At 36.4% G+C, this 12640-nt stretch overlaps 1 protein-coding gene across 1 annotated transcript in view; it reads right to left on the reverse strand.

Annotated features, from left to right (window-relative positions):
• Nucleotides 1-4587: 4587 nt before the first annotated feature.
• LOC136034606 (integrator complex subunit 14-like) overlaps nucleotides 4588-12640 on the reverse strand; it is a 372471-nt gene continuing 364418 nt past the window's right edge. The window contains exon 8 of the mRNA XM_065715885.1: nucleotides 4588-4868. Coding sequence (XP_065571957.1) covers nucleotides 4741-4868 — 128 coding nt within the window. The 3' untranslated portion in view covers nucleotides 4588-4740. The remainder of the gene's footprint in view (nucleotides 4869-12640) is intronic.

The raw sequence follows: 12640 nt of genomic DNA on the forward strand, positions 1-12640 counted from the left end.
AGTCAAAATCAGTTGTTGTTCAAGCGGCGTATTAACTGCCCGCATGCCCACCGTGTTTTAACTTGTTTAAGCCACCTTGTTTATGCCAGTGGCTCAGAGGTCCATTTTTGTTCCCTGGACCTGTCTAATGCTTTTGACAGTGTTTCTCATGCTCAAGTTATGTTTTCCCTAGTCAGTTCTGAATTCAACATTTCTTTCGTTCGGGTTCTTCAGTTTTGGGATAGTAATTCCCAACCTTGGTTAGAGTTTTCACTTAATTTTTATGGCAACATTTCAATCCGTTCATGAGTGCGTCACTTTCACCTTATCCCTAGTCAGTTCTGGATTAATAATTTCTATTGTTCGGGTTCTTCAGTTTTGATATAGTAATTCCAATGCTCGGTTAGAGCTTTCACTTAATTTTTCTGGCAATATTTCAATCCGTTCAGGAATGCGTCAAGGTGGCGTTCTTTCACCGTAGCTTTTCAGAATTTGTATCCACAGTGATCTATTCAAAATTTAGCATCAGTAGATACATCAAAAGAATCAACTTATTATGCTGATTCCAAATATATAAGATTCATCAAGTTTAGTGTTGTAAATCAAAAGTGACAAGCCTGACAAAATTTGCCTGATTTTTGAAGAAAGGGGAAAACGACCCCTAAAATTCAAGGAATCTTAATATAAATCACGCCATCGTATTCAACGTACGAAAGAACCCTACTGTCGAAGTTTCAAGCTTCTATATACAAAAATATAAATTATCAAAATTTATCAAGGACTTATCAAGGACCTATGTTTTTACCATGACTAAAATAGTATTGCTTCCTATTTTAGTATATATGTCAACTACTTAACGTCTTCCTGTTTTACACTTAAAATGAACAGAAAGCAACACAAGCAGGAGTAGGAATACATCTTTGATACGATAAACCCTTCTGAAAAATCTGACTTGAAATTTAAACTGACCTCCGGGAAGAAGTAGACAAAATATTATCATTTGAATTTTAACGTAAAAAGGTGAAAATTTGCGCCAAACAGAGTATTAGTTTTTAACGAAACTTGTATATTTTAGTCTTGCTAGAGAGAAATCATATGCGGTTTTGAGTAAATTGCATGGAGCATTTGATTTTTGAAGTTGAGGTAATTCCCGTTTTCTTAAAATTCGGCTACAACGTGAATTTCTGCAAATGGCTACTATGAACATCCAAGCTAATTGGAATGTGTCCAAATGTGTAACTTCAAATTTGTTGTTACGAATTAACTTTTAATTACCGAAATAACTTTTGCAAATTGGGACTGAAGTTTTTTGGAGGATTGTTTATCGTGGACTTGGCAAATTGTAGGCCCTCTTTACTCAGGTTATTAGATCATTAGAAAAAAGGAGCAGCCAAAATCTTAGAAATCATTTAGAAAAAATATCATTTAGAAAAAAGGAGTATCCAAATCCTAGAGAAGCTGTAAATTGGAGAAAAAAAGCAGAGGAAAAAGAAAGGAAAGGAGCTTTAATTTGAGACCTAACAAGGCAGAGGGTTTTTTCATCCAATTACTTGATGAACCGGGTGCAAACAATTTTAACTATGGACCCTCAGGAAAAAGACTTCTTGAAGAAATGAGTGACCCAGGTAGAGAGGCTATAATTCTAAAAAAAAAGAAATACTTTTGACTTGAGCTTAGGAAATTTGAACGCGTCAGGACAAACCTTTTCACACGATGCTGCTCGAAGCGTTTTAACCGAAGCCTTATCAAGAAGTCAAAAAGAAGTTAAAAAACTGGAAGATGCTAATATGAGGCTGCAGAGAGATTCAAAAGGGACAATAGATTCGATAGATATTTTACTGACAACTGACTGACACCTGACTCCAGGCTTGATTCTCCAGAAAATGAGTGCCAAACGACGTACCCTTGAAATTTGTAACGGTTTTTGGCCTTCTTAACTGGCCAAAAACAAAAATTCTGCACTCTGCGAAAATCCTTTGGATGCATCGTACTTCTTACAGGGCCCCATAAAGAGCTAAATTAGATCAGTAGCCACAAAATACCGTATGATGAAGCCCTGGCAAAACTGAACTTATATCAACTTGAAGTCCGGCTTGGACACCTAATTCTGCAATTTGGAAAATCCATTCTAGCCAATACGAGCCACCGATCGCTACTGCCCGAATCAGACCCTCACAATAGTCAAACTCGGTTACAAAATAAACTTCTGCTCCCCAAAGAACGAACTAATCGTTACACCAGTTCATTAGTGCCTTTCTTAGCATCAATTTTCAATGCTGAGCCGTAGTGTGTGATATTTGTTTGAAGATAAGAATTTATAGGAAAAAACTAAATTTAGCTATGCTAAAATAGTTTTAAAATATACGATCTCTCTCTTTCTCTCTCTCTCTCTCTCTCTCTCTCTCTCTCTCTCTCTCTATCTCTCTCTCTATCTCTCTCTATCCCACTTTAAATTTAAAAAAAATTGTAACGCCAATAAATTTTAATGAGGCAAGCGAGTTTCAACAACGGTTTTAAAGCAAGTTTCAACAACCATTAGGTTTCAAACAAATTTCAATCGGTCAGGAGATCCTTTCGCGAAGCTGTTAATCATGACTGAAAAATGGAGGGGACCTAGGAAAGTATCCTCCTTGGGGTATGCCGTAGTGGACAGGAAGGAGATTTGAATAATGACTCTGATATTTGAGAGCCTGCGATCTATTTGTTAAAAAGGAAGCAACCAATTTTACGAGTAAGGAATCAATATTGAACAATGGACAGGTTTTTCAACTTAAATAGTGTGGTTAACAAGTTCAAATGCTTTCTGAAGGTCAGTGGAAATTTAACTCGGTCAGGAATTTAGCTTTTTGAGGATTTTTCTCATGTGGTCTATAAAAGTAATGAGGATGTGGGAAGTAGAAGTAGATTTTAGATTCCCAAATTCCCCCAGTTCTTTTTTCCTTTAAAAGGACTTTTTTCCTTTTGCTAGTCTGCAAGGAATCCTTCACAAAATATCGATAAAATAGGAGTAAGGGTAATAGTAATTTCCCCCAAAGTTGGTGATCTTTGTTAAACAGGATAGACAAGGGCTTAGAAAGAATCTCACTGAAGACAGGTCCTAAAGTTCTCCTTCTAAATACCCTGAACGTGCAGAGGGTAAAAAATAGTGAGTGAGAGAGAGAGAAAGAGAGAGAGAGAGAGAGAGAGAGAGAGAGTTCACCTTTTGACACCCCCATCTTCAACTCTTGAGGATAGTTCTTACCTGACTCCGTCAATTGAGGAGCTTGAACATCAGAAGAACTTTCATATGAGGTAAGAGTAGGTTCTTTTCCAACTGCAGCAGTAGATTTGCTAAGGAATGACTCTTAAGGAATGACACCATCTTACAAAAAAAAAAGAAAAAATAAATAGAGAAGTTCTATGGACAATTAGGACTTCACAAGATAGCGAAAAATTGTTCCTAAACAATTGCAAACTACATTTTCGAAAAATTCGAGGCGGTGTCAGTGAAAATTGGTGATGCATTTCGAGAGTAAAAATTGTAGAAAGGACTTAACCGCCTTAAAATATAAAAATAAAAATAAAGAAGCTTAAGGACAATTAGGACTTCGCGAGATAGCGTAAAAATGTTTTTTGAGTATGTTTTGAGCAAATTTTTTGTGTATGTTTTGTTACCTTTTGTTAAAAAAATTAAGAATAACAGTCAAAATCAGTTGTTGTTCAAGCGGCGTATTAACTGCCCGCATGCCCACCGTGTTTTAACTTGTTTAAGCCACCTTGTTTATGCCAGTGGCTCAGAGGTCCATTTTTGTTCCCTGGACCTGTCTAATGCTTTTGACAGTGTTTCTCATGCTCAAGTTATGTTTTCCCTAGTCAGTTCTGAATTCAACATTTCTTTCGTTCGGGTTCTTCAGTTTTGGGATAGTAATTCCCAACCTTGGTTAGAGTTTTCACTTAATTTTTATGGCAACATTTCAATCCGTTCATGAGTGCGTTACTTTCACCTTATCCCTAGTCAGTTCTGGATTAATAATTTCTATTGTTCGGGTTCTTCAGTTTTGATATAGTAAATCCAATGCTCGGTTAGAGCTTTCACTTAATTTTTCTGGCAATATTTCAATGCGTCAAGGTGGCGTTCTTTCACCGTAGCTTTTCAGAATTTGTATCCACTGTGATCTATTCAAAATTTAGCATCAGTAGATACATCAAAAGAATCAACTTATTATGCTGATTCCAAATATATAAGATTCATCAAGTTTAGTGTTGTAAATCAAAGTGACTACAAGCCTGACAAAATTTGCCTGATTTTTGAAGAAAGGGGAAAACGACCCCTAAAATTCAAGGAATCTTAATATAAATCACGCCATCGTATTCAACGTACGAAAGAACCCTACTGTCGAAGTTTCAAGCTTCTATATACAAAAATATAAATTATCAAAATTTATCAAGGACTTATCAAGGACCTATGTTTTTACCATGACTAAAATAGTATTGCTTCCTATTTTAGTATATATGTCAACTACTTAACGTCTTCCTGTTTTACACTTAAAATGAACAGAAAGCAACACAAGCAGGAGTAGGGCTGATGCCTTTCAAGCCTTCTGAAGGAACAGAATTGAACAAAAAATATAAACGTTAAATTATTTATTCACCAAGGCACAGTACACCGCATCCAATAGTGCAGAAAATAACTTGTGTTAATCCTGACCAATAGTTCTCGAAGAATTAACAAAAAAATATATCTTTTTTTGCATAAAAGTTTGTTAATGAGAAATGACATTTCTATGTTTTGAGAAGCTGAAAGCCATAGGTGTTACGTGAGGGGGAGAGGCATCCAATATTGTTGGTGACTTGGTAAAAAAAGAAATTGAATTGGTGGTACATGATCATCTGGACATCATCTGGAACATCTGGAAAAGCAAGAAATTCTGGACATTAAAACATCGAAGATTCTTTAATGGAAAGTTTTAAATTCAACTAAGCTTCTAGATTTTACAAATTGGCCAAGGAAAACGAAAGCTGACATTGTATGCCTACGAGAAACCAATCTAGATGAGCTGAATAAGACTAACATTCCTGTTTTTAAAATATATAGAAAGACAGGTTTTCTGACTGCAAGGATAGAGATGTCGCTTTGCATACCAAAAATAATCTATCTTACTCTCCATTACCAATTAAACTGTATACTGATGATGTAGATGTAGTTGAGCCATTTTTCACTTTAAAAATTGCAACCACTTTAAAATACAGTCCTTTTATTATTCCAACAGAAGAAACCCAATTTCGGATGTTCTAAGCAAACAGCTAATGGGGCGAAACATATTTTGTGTGGTGATTTTAGTGTCCTATATTTTAGTTCCCATAGTTACCTATGGGAAGACGTAAATCAAACACCGCAGAGAAGTGCATTGAATAAGTGACTCTACAGATCCCAGATGCTTTAGTACTTTTACCGGTCTAAACACCTAAAGTCATAGGCAGCACAATAGCACTGCCTGCATAAAGGGCGATGCTGCCACTATGTATTGTTAAATTATTCTTTTGTTTTTAAACCATGTCACTTCGTATAGAAGGTGAAACTTAAAAAATGCGTAGAAACTTAAAAAAAGGCTCATTCGATTGGAAATTGAGAGGGCTAGTGCCCTTTTCATTAGTCGAAAAGGTTTTGAGGGCTAATGATCCTCCAGACTCCCATGGCCCTGGAATTAATAAAAAAAAATTTCCAAAGAGATGTGTTTTTCAAAGAAAAGTAAAGTACTCCATTCAACCAAAAATGAGCAAAAATTAAATTAAATAATATACAAGGCGGAAAACTACCACAAATCAGTATCGACAAATAAATGAAACCCCAAACGAACAAAAATTACAATAAATAACTGAATCAAACTCTAACAGGAAAAAACTAACATGTGTAGGGCTCAAAATTCCCCCTATGCCATCCCAGGGGGACATAATTTGCACTTTTTACTAAAAAAAAAAAAAAAAAAAAAAAAAAAATATGTGTATTGTCAGTTTAATACACATATACTGGTAATTATTCCTTTAAATGTTTATATTAAATAAACGCAAAAACATTTATTTTGATTTATTAAAACATTAATAAATCAAATAATACTTGATTTATTAAAGTTATAAACGCGAAAACATTTAAAATTTAGTTTTGCTCATTTTTGGTTGAATGGAATTCATTACTGTTCTGTGAAAAACTTGCTTTGTGGAAAGTTTTTTTTTTAATTAATGAACATTAATTTGAAAAGGCAAGTTGATATGCTTCTTAATGACCAAAAAAGGTGGAATCAATATTCTCCATTAACATGATCTAGAAATAAAAAAAAAAAAACTAAGAGAAGATATCAATTCTAATAATTCCCATCGCCTTCTTATGGAAGATGAACTTTCAACTCAACAAAAGAATCAAGTGACCCCAAAATCATCAAATTACAAGAGGACTTAAAAACAATGAAGCAATTAATATTACACCAGGGGATAAATTATCAGCGTTGAGTAACTCCAGCATTAACTGTAAAATATTCCAAAATGCATAAAAGGCCTACTAGTAGTATGAATGGATGACGCGCTTGAATTCGTGAATGGTTCAGTTACTTCTAGTTTGTTACGTAAATTATCAGGTGATAGTGAACTAATTAAAAAGAATAGCAAGGTTATTGAGAAGTATCCAGACGATGATATTGTTATTATTTTCGAAAAATTACAAAAGAGAAGGATAAAAGGAAAAGAAATGTAAAAGCAAACAAAAAGATATGATCTATAATCACTTTAATAGTGGTTTCTGCAAGGTTAGCAAACAATGCAAGTTTCTACATAGTTTTCGTCATTTTATTTCGGGAATCAGTGCGTCTGATAAGTGTATTTTTATCACGTTGACCTGTTCTCTGTTTGATCTTGCATTGATAAGTCGTGTAATTTTGTTCATGCATCATCATGTGTGGAGGGTAGATTTAAAACCTAACCTTTTTTAGGGCAGCACTAAAAGTATTCAATACCCCTTCCTCCCCTAGATCGTGTTTTATTCGACTTTTAGCCTTACCCTCCTGCACACCGGATGCAGAGCAGTATACCCCAGGAATCCGTCCCTTGAAACAATCCTCCGCCCGAAGTACTTACGCGTGTCACTTAATTCATACCATCTTAATTCATAATTTACTTAATTAAGACAATCCTCGACCCCCCCCCCCAGCCCCTCACTTAAACTCCTCCAAAAAATACAATTCCTTTGGGCCCAGTTCATCTCCGTGCATCCACGAAGTTACTGACTGGTTCTGGACTCCACCCATTATTTACCAAAGCAAACCCCCAACCCTTTTCCGAGACCCTCCACCGTACTTTCCTCTCCCAGCATCATCTTGCCTTCCCATACCTCCTTATAAAGAACACTCCCGATTTGACTTAAACCCAGGATACTTTTCCCCTATCCCTTGCACTTTATCCCCCCTGGCTACCCCACAAGTCTGACTCCGGTTTGAGAGTTTCCACATGCGAAAATTATCTTGTAATAAATAATCCACTTCAAAAACTATCCATTCCATCCCATCGTCCAGTTGAAGCTTCACTCTTAAAGTCCAACCACCAGACCAGTTAATGTTTCTATGATTAGTCGTGATTATTAAGATAAATATATACAGTTTTTCCTCTTTAATAGAAGACAATTTTGCAAAAGAGCATAATTTTACCCAAGGCCCTCTCAATTTACCCCCAACTTTTAAAAGGGAACATATTCCCTCCCACTTCAAAACCAATTTAGTTAGTCTCTCGATTAAGGGTGGTGAGTTTGAGCCTTACGACAAACCTTCCTAAATACCCCGATTGATAATATTTCACATTTGGGGATGTTCTTCCCACTCCCAGCATTTATTCAAATTCTCAAACCCAGCCAAAGTTGCCACAGAATTTAGCTTTTTGAAGAAACCAGTTGTTAAAGAGTTTAATAAGAAAAAACGCTATCATTTCCCGTTTTCCTCTTCATTTCGGAATGCATCTGAGAGTTGGGATGATGTTTTGTCGTATGCAAATCTTAATTCAAAGGCTAGTTTGTTTCAAACAAAACGAGTTTGTAGTCAAAGTTCAACCTGTCAACATTTCTTTAAGTTCAAAGCTACTGTACGAGAGAAATTTCTTGACTATTGACCCTTTGCATGAAAAATAGCAAAACGAAACAATATTGTCCAGAGTACAGACTACGAGTTACATCTAACTCAGTTAAATGTGCTAAATTGTGATTCTTGGTTCCATGCAGGTGCCAAAAAGTGTGGCAGGATGGATATTAACAATTGGAGTAACTCATGGATGCGCATTGATTGCTCCACTAAATCCAAGATAAACCCTACTTCTTCTCCGGGTCTTTCTGTACCCTGTTCTGGCCTCCTTTGAACGCCTCGTACCCCAGTTGAAAGAAAAAAAATCTTAGCATTCTAAGTGACCTAAGTAGTCCAACTCCTTTTCCTAACCCTCTACACAACCATCTTTCTTTTTTAACAGAGAAACCAAACATGCCTCACAAGATTGGGCCTAGTTCAGTCGTTCCTACAATTTCCCATGCCCCACTCAAGCGGCAAGTTCTTCCCAAAGACTCAACGCACGTATCGCGCCAAGTCACTAATGCAGTATGGATAAATCTGTTCAAATAGCCAGCGTTAAGGCAACCCCCTTCTTACAACCATATTTCATAAAAATATTGACTTTAAAAGAAAAGTTAACGGATGTGCTAGGATTACGGATTTTCTGTCAACTTATAAAAGGGATCTTACAATCCAGGAATTTGTTTTGACAATACGGACGTGAATCTACCTAATAATAATGACCTACCTACTAATACTCGCAAATGTGCTAATATAATTTTGGCAGGTTTTTGCAGATTAGGAGATAAATGTGATTTTGGACATAATCGTGCTCCAAACAAGCTACAGGAAAAAAGTATTCCTGATGATATTGCTATTAAAATTTGCAAGTTTTTTAAGCAAGGAAATTAGAAATTAGGTCGAAAGTGTCCCCATGATCATTGATCTATTACCCATAACCTGAAAAAAAAACGAAAAGAAGCTGTCCAAGAGTTAGTTCCTGTTTTTTTTTATAATTCAACAAAAAAAACAATTTTTTTTAAATGAAAGTAAGGAGCGATATTAAAACTTAAAACGAACAGAAATTACTCTGTATAAGAAAGGGACTTTTCTTCCTCAACGCCCCGCTTTTTACACTAAAGTTTGACTCTTTCTCTGAACTCTACATTTTAAAACAGTAAAAATACTTTAGCGTAAAGAGCCCCTTTACGCGTAAAGAGCGTAAAATGCAATTCTTTGATGTAACTGTTGGTATCAAAATTCCATTTTTTAGAGTTTCGGTTACTATTGAGCCGGGTCGCTCTTTACTACAGTTCGTTACTACGAACTGTTTGAAAGAGTGACCAAAAGGAGTGCTCGTTATTGCATTAATATTGTTTCTACCTCACTGGAAAGTGTACTAAAGCAAAGCGTAATTTTAACCATATTCCTTTATTAAGTTAGCATCAAGTAGGCGTCGTTTTGGCTGTGATAAACTGCATATATCTATCTATCTATATAAAAATAAGTTGTTTGTGTGTGTCTGTTGACTGAATTCATGTTTGTGTGTCTACTGCCGTCATGTTTCTGTGTCAACTGACGTCATGTTTTTCGACTGACGTCATTATAAGGATTGAGCATTATGACGTCATGTATGTATATATATATATATATATATATATATACAAGCCCCCCCGCGCGCGTAAGTCGTTACGCGCCATATTAGTTACGCGCCATTGTAGCAGTGTCCCTGTGTCCCACCTGTGAATAGAGATAGATATAAATATATATTTTTAACTACGTAAAACATGCGAATATACAACATTCTTCGCTGTCCCATTGTCTGTGCATATAAATAGCATTTATATTCCCTGTGTCCCGGTCGTCATTTGTGTCCTGGTGTCCCAGTTTGTATTTCCTCTTTGAGTGTCCCGGTCGTCATTTATATTCCCTGTGTCCCAGTGTCCCGGTCGTCATTTGTGTCCCGGTGTCCCGGTCTGTAATTTCTATTCAAACAATCCCTGTGTCTCAGTCGTCAATTATATATCCCACCTTTTCCCCCGGCGTCCCCGTTGTAGTTGTGTCCCTGCGTCCCGGTCGTCATTTATATTCCCGGTCGTGATTTGTGTCCGGGTGTCCCAGTCTGTAATTTTTCTTTGAGGTTCCTGGTCGTCATTTATATTCCCTCTGTGTCGGTCGTCATTTGTGTCCCGGTCTGTAATTTATCTTTGAGTGTTTTTTCTTTTTAGTTTTTTTAGTTTTTTACATTTTTTCAGTTTTTTTTTCTTCTTTATTTTTCAGCGTCACTATGAAGTACATATCGCCGAACCTTCAGTCATTTTACAATTAAACATTTTTCCGTGAACGCATGTCTTAAATACCATTAATGACGTCACCGTCAAAGCAAAAATGACGACAACTAATTTCATGACGTCAGCCGACACAGAAACATGACGTCACCTGATCCACAGACAGACAGACAACTTATTTTTATATATATAGATATATATATATATATATATATATATATATATATATATATATATATATATATATATATATATATATATATATATCCATCTATATATAAAAATAAGTTGTCTGTGTGTGTGTGGGTTTGTCGGGTGACTTCATGTTTGTGTGTTGACTGACGTCATGTTTTCGACTGACAAAACTACAAGCCGAGACATCGGGACACAAATGACGAACTGGACACCGGGACATCTATATATATAAAAATAAGTTGTCTGTCTGTGTGTCTGTCTGTGGATCAGGTGACGTCATGTTTCTGTGTTGACTGACGTCATGAAATTAGTTGTCGTCATTTTTGCTTTGACGGTGACGTCATTAACGGTATTTAAGACATTTGACTGTAAAAATGACTGTAGAACCTACAATGGCAACAGCCGAGGAAGCTGCTCAAAGAGTTTATGCCAAAAAAAAAACTTGCTGCTGATAGAGAAAGTAAGAAAAGAAAGCGTTCCGAGGAATCACAAGAACAGCAAGAAAACAGGTTTGCGGCTAAAGAACGCAAAACCGCGCAGTTAGATGAAAATCCACCTGGACAGCGAGAGTCAAAACATATCAAAACTGAAAATGATAGCGATGATGATTGGGTTTGGGATTTTGACTTGGATAAGGTCATCAATGCCTACCAGATTTAAGTTAAAAAAACCAAGGTTCGTCGATATGTACTTCATAGTGACGCTGAAAAATAAAGAAGAAAAAGAAAACTGAAAAAAGAAAAAAGGTAAAAAACTAAAAAAAAAAATAAAAAGAAAAAACACTCAAAGAGAAATTACAGACCGGGACACAAATGACGACCGAGACAGAGGGAATATAAGTGACGACCGGGAACCTCAAAGAGAAATTACAGACTGGGACACCCGGACACAAATCACGACCGGGACACAGGGAATATAAATGACGACCGGGACACAGGGACACAACTACAACGGGGACGCCGGGGGCACAGGCGGGATATATAAATGACGACCGGGACACAGGGATTGTTCGAATAGAAATTACAGACCGGGACACCGGGACACAAATGACGACCGGGACACAGGGAATATAAATGACGACAGGGACACTCAAAGAGAAATTACAAACTGGGACACCGGGACACAAATGACGACCGGGACACAGGGAATATAAATGACGACCGGGACACAGGGACACATCATTAGAATAATGAGGTATAGATCTGAATACGGATTGTTTTTCCCATGGACAATTATATGTTGCATGTTCAAGAGTCAGTAAACCTGACAATCTATTTATATGCACAGACAATGGGACAGCGAAAAATGTTGTATATTCGCATGTTTTACGTAGTTAAAAACATATATTTATATCTATCTCTATTCACAGGTGGGACACAGGGACACAACTACAATGGCCCGTAACTAATATGGCGCGTAACGACTTACGCGCGTAACGACTTACGCGCGAAGCGCCCCACCAACTAGGTGTTGGGGTGGCGCGAAGCGCCACCCCAACAGCTAGTAGGGAATATAAATGACGATCGGGACACTCAAAAAGAAAGCGACCAGGAAACAAGGAATGTTCGATTAGCAATCACCATCAACAGAGCACCGGGACACAGGGAGTATAAATGACAACCAGGACATAAGTAAAAAAAAAATAAAAAAAAAATAAAAAAAAAGGTAAAAACTTCAAAAAATAAAAAGAAAAAAAACAAAAACTAATAAAAAAGCTAATGAACTAAAAAAACTAAAAAAGAAAAAACGAGAAAACCAAAACTAAAACAAAAAATAAAAATAAAAAAACTAAAAAGATAAAAACTACAAAAAAAATAAAAAGAAAAAAGAAAAAAACTAAAAAAAAGTAAAAACCAAAAAAAAACTAAAAAGAAAAAAAGGGGAAAACACAAAAATTTATTTCATCATATACCAATTCAAAAACGAATGCTTATACAGACCGGGACACAAATGACGACCGGGACACAGGGAATATAAATGACGACCGGTATATAGGGACACAACTACAACGGGGACGCCGGGGGGCACAGGGGGATATATAAATGACGACGGCGACACAGGGAATGGTCAATTAGCAATCACCATCAACAAAGTTTAAGGGCAATCATAAGAATCATGAGGTAT

The sequence above is a fragment of the Artemia franciscana genome, chromosome 13 (assembly GCF_032884065.1).
Source record: "Artemia franciscana chromosome 13, ASM3288406v1, whole genome shotgun sequence".
Lineage (NCBI taxonomy): Eukaryota > Metazoa > Arthropoda > Branchiopoda > Anostraca > Artemiidae > Artemia > Artemia franciscana.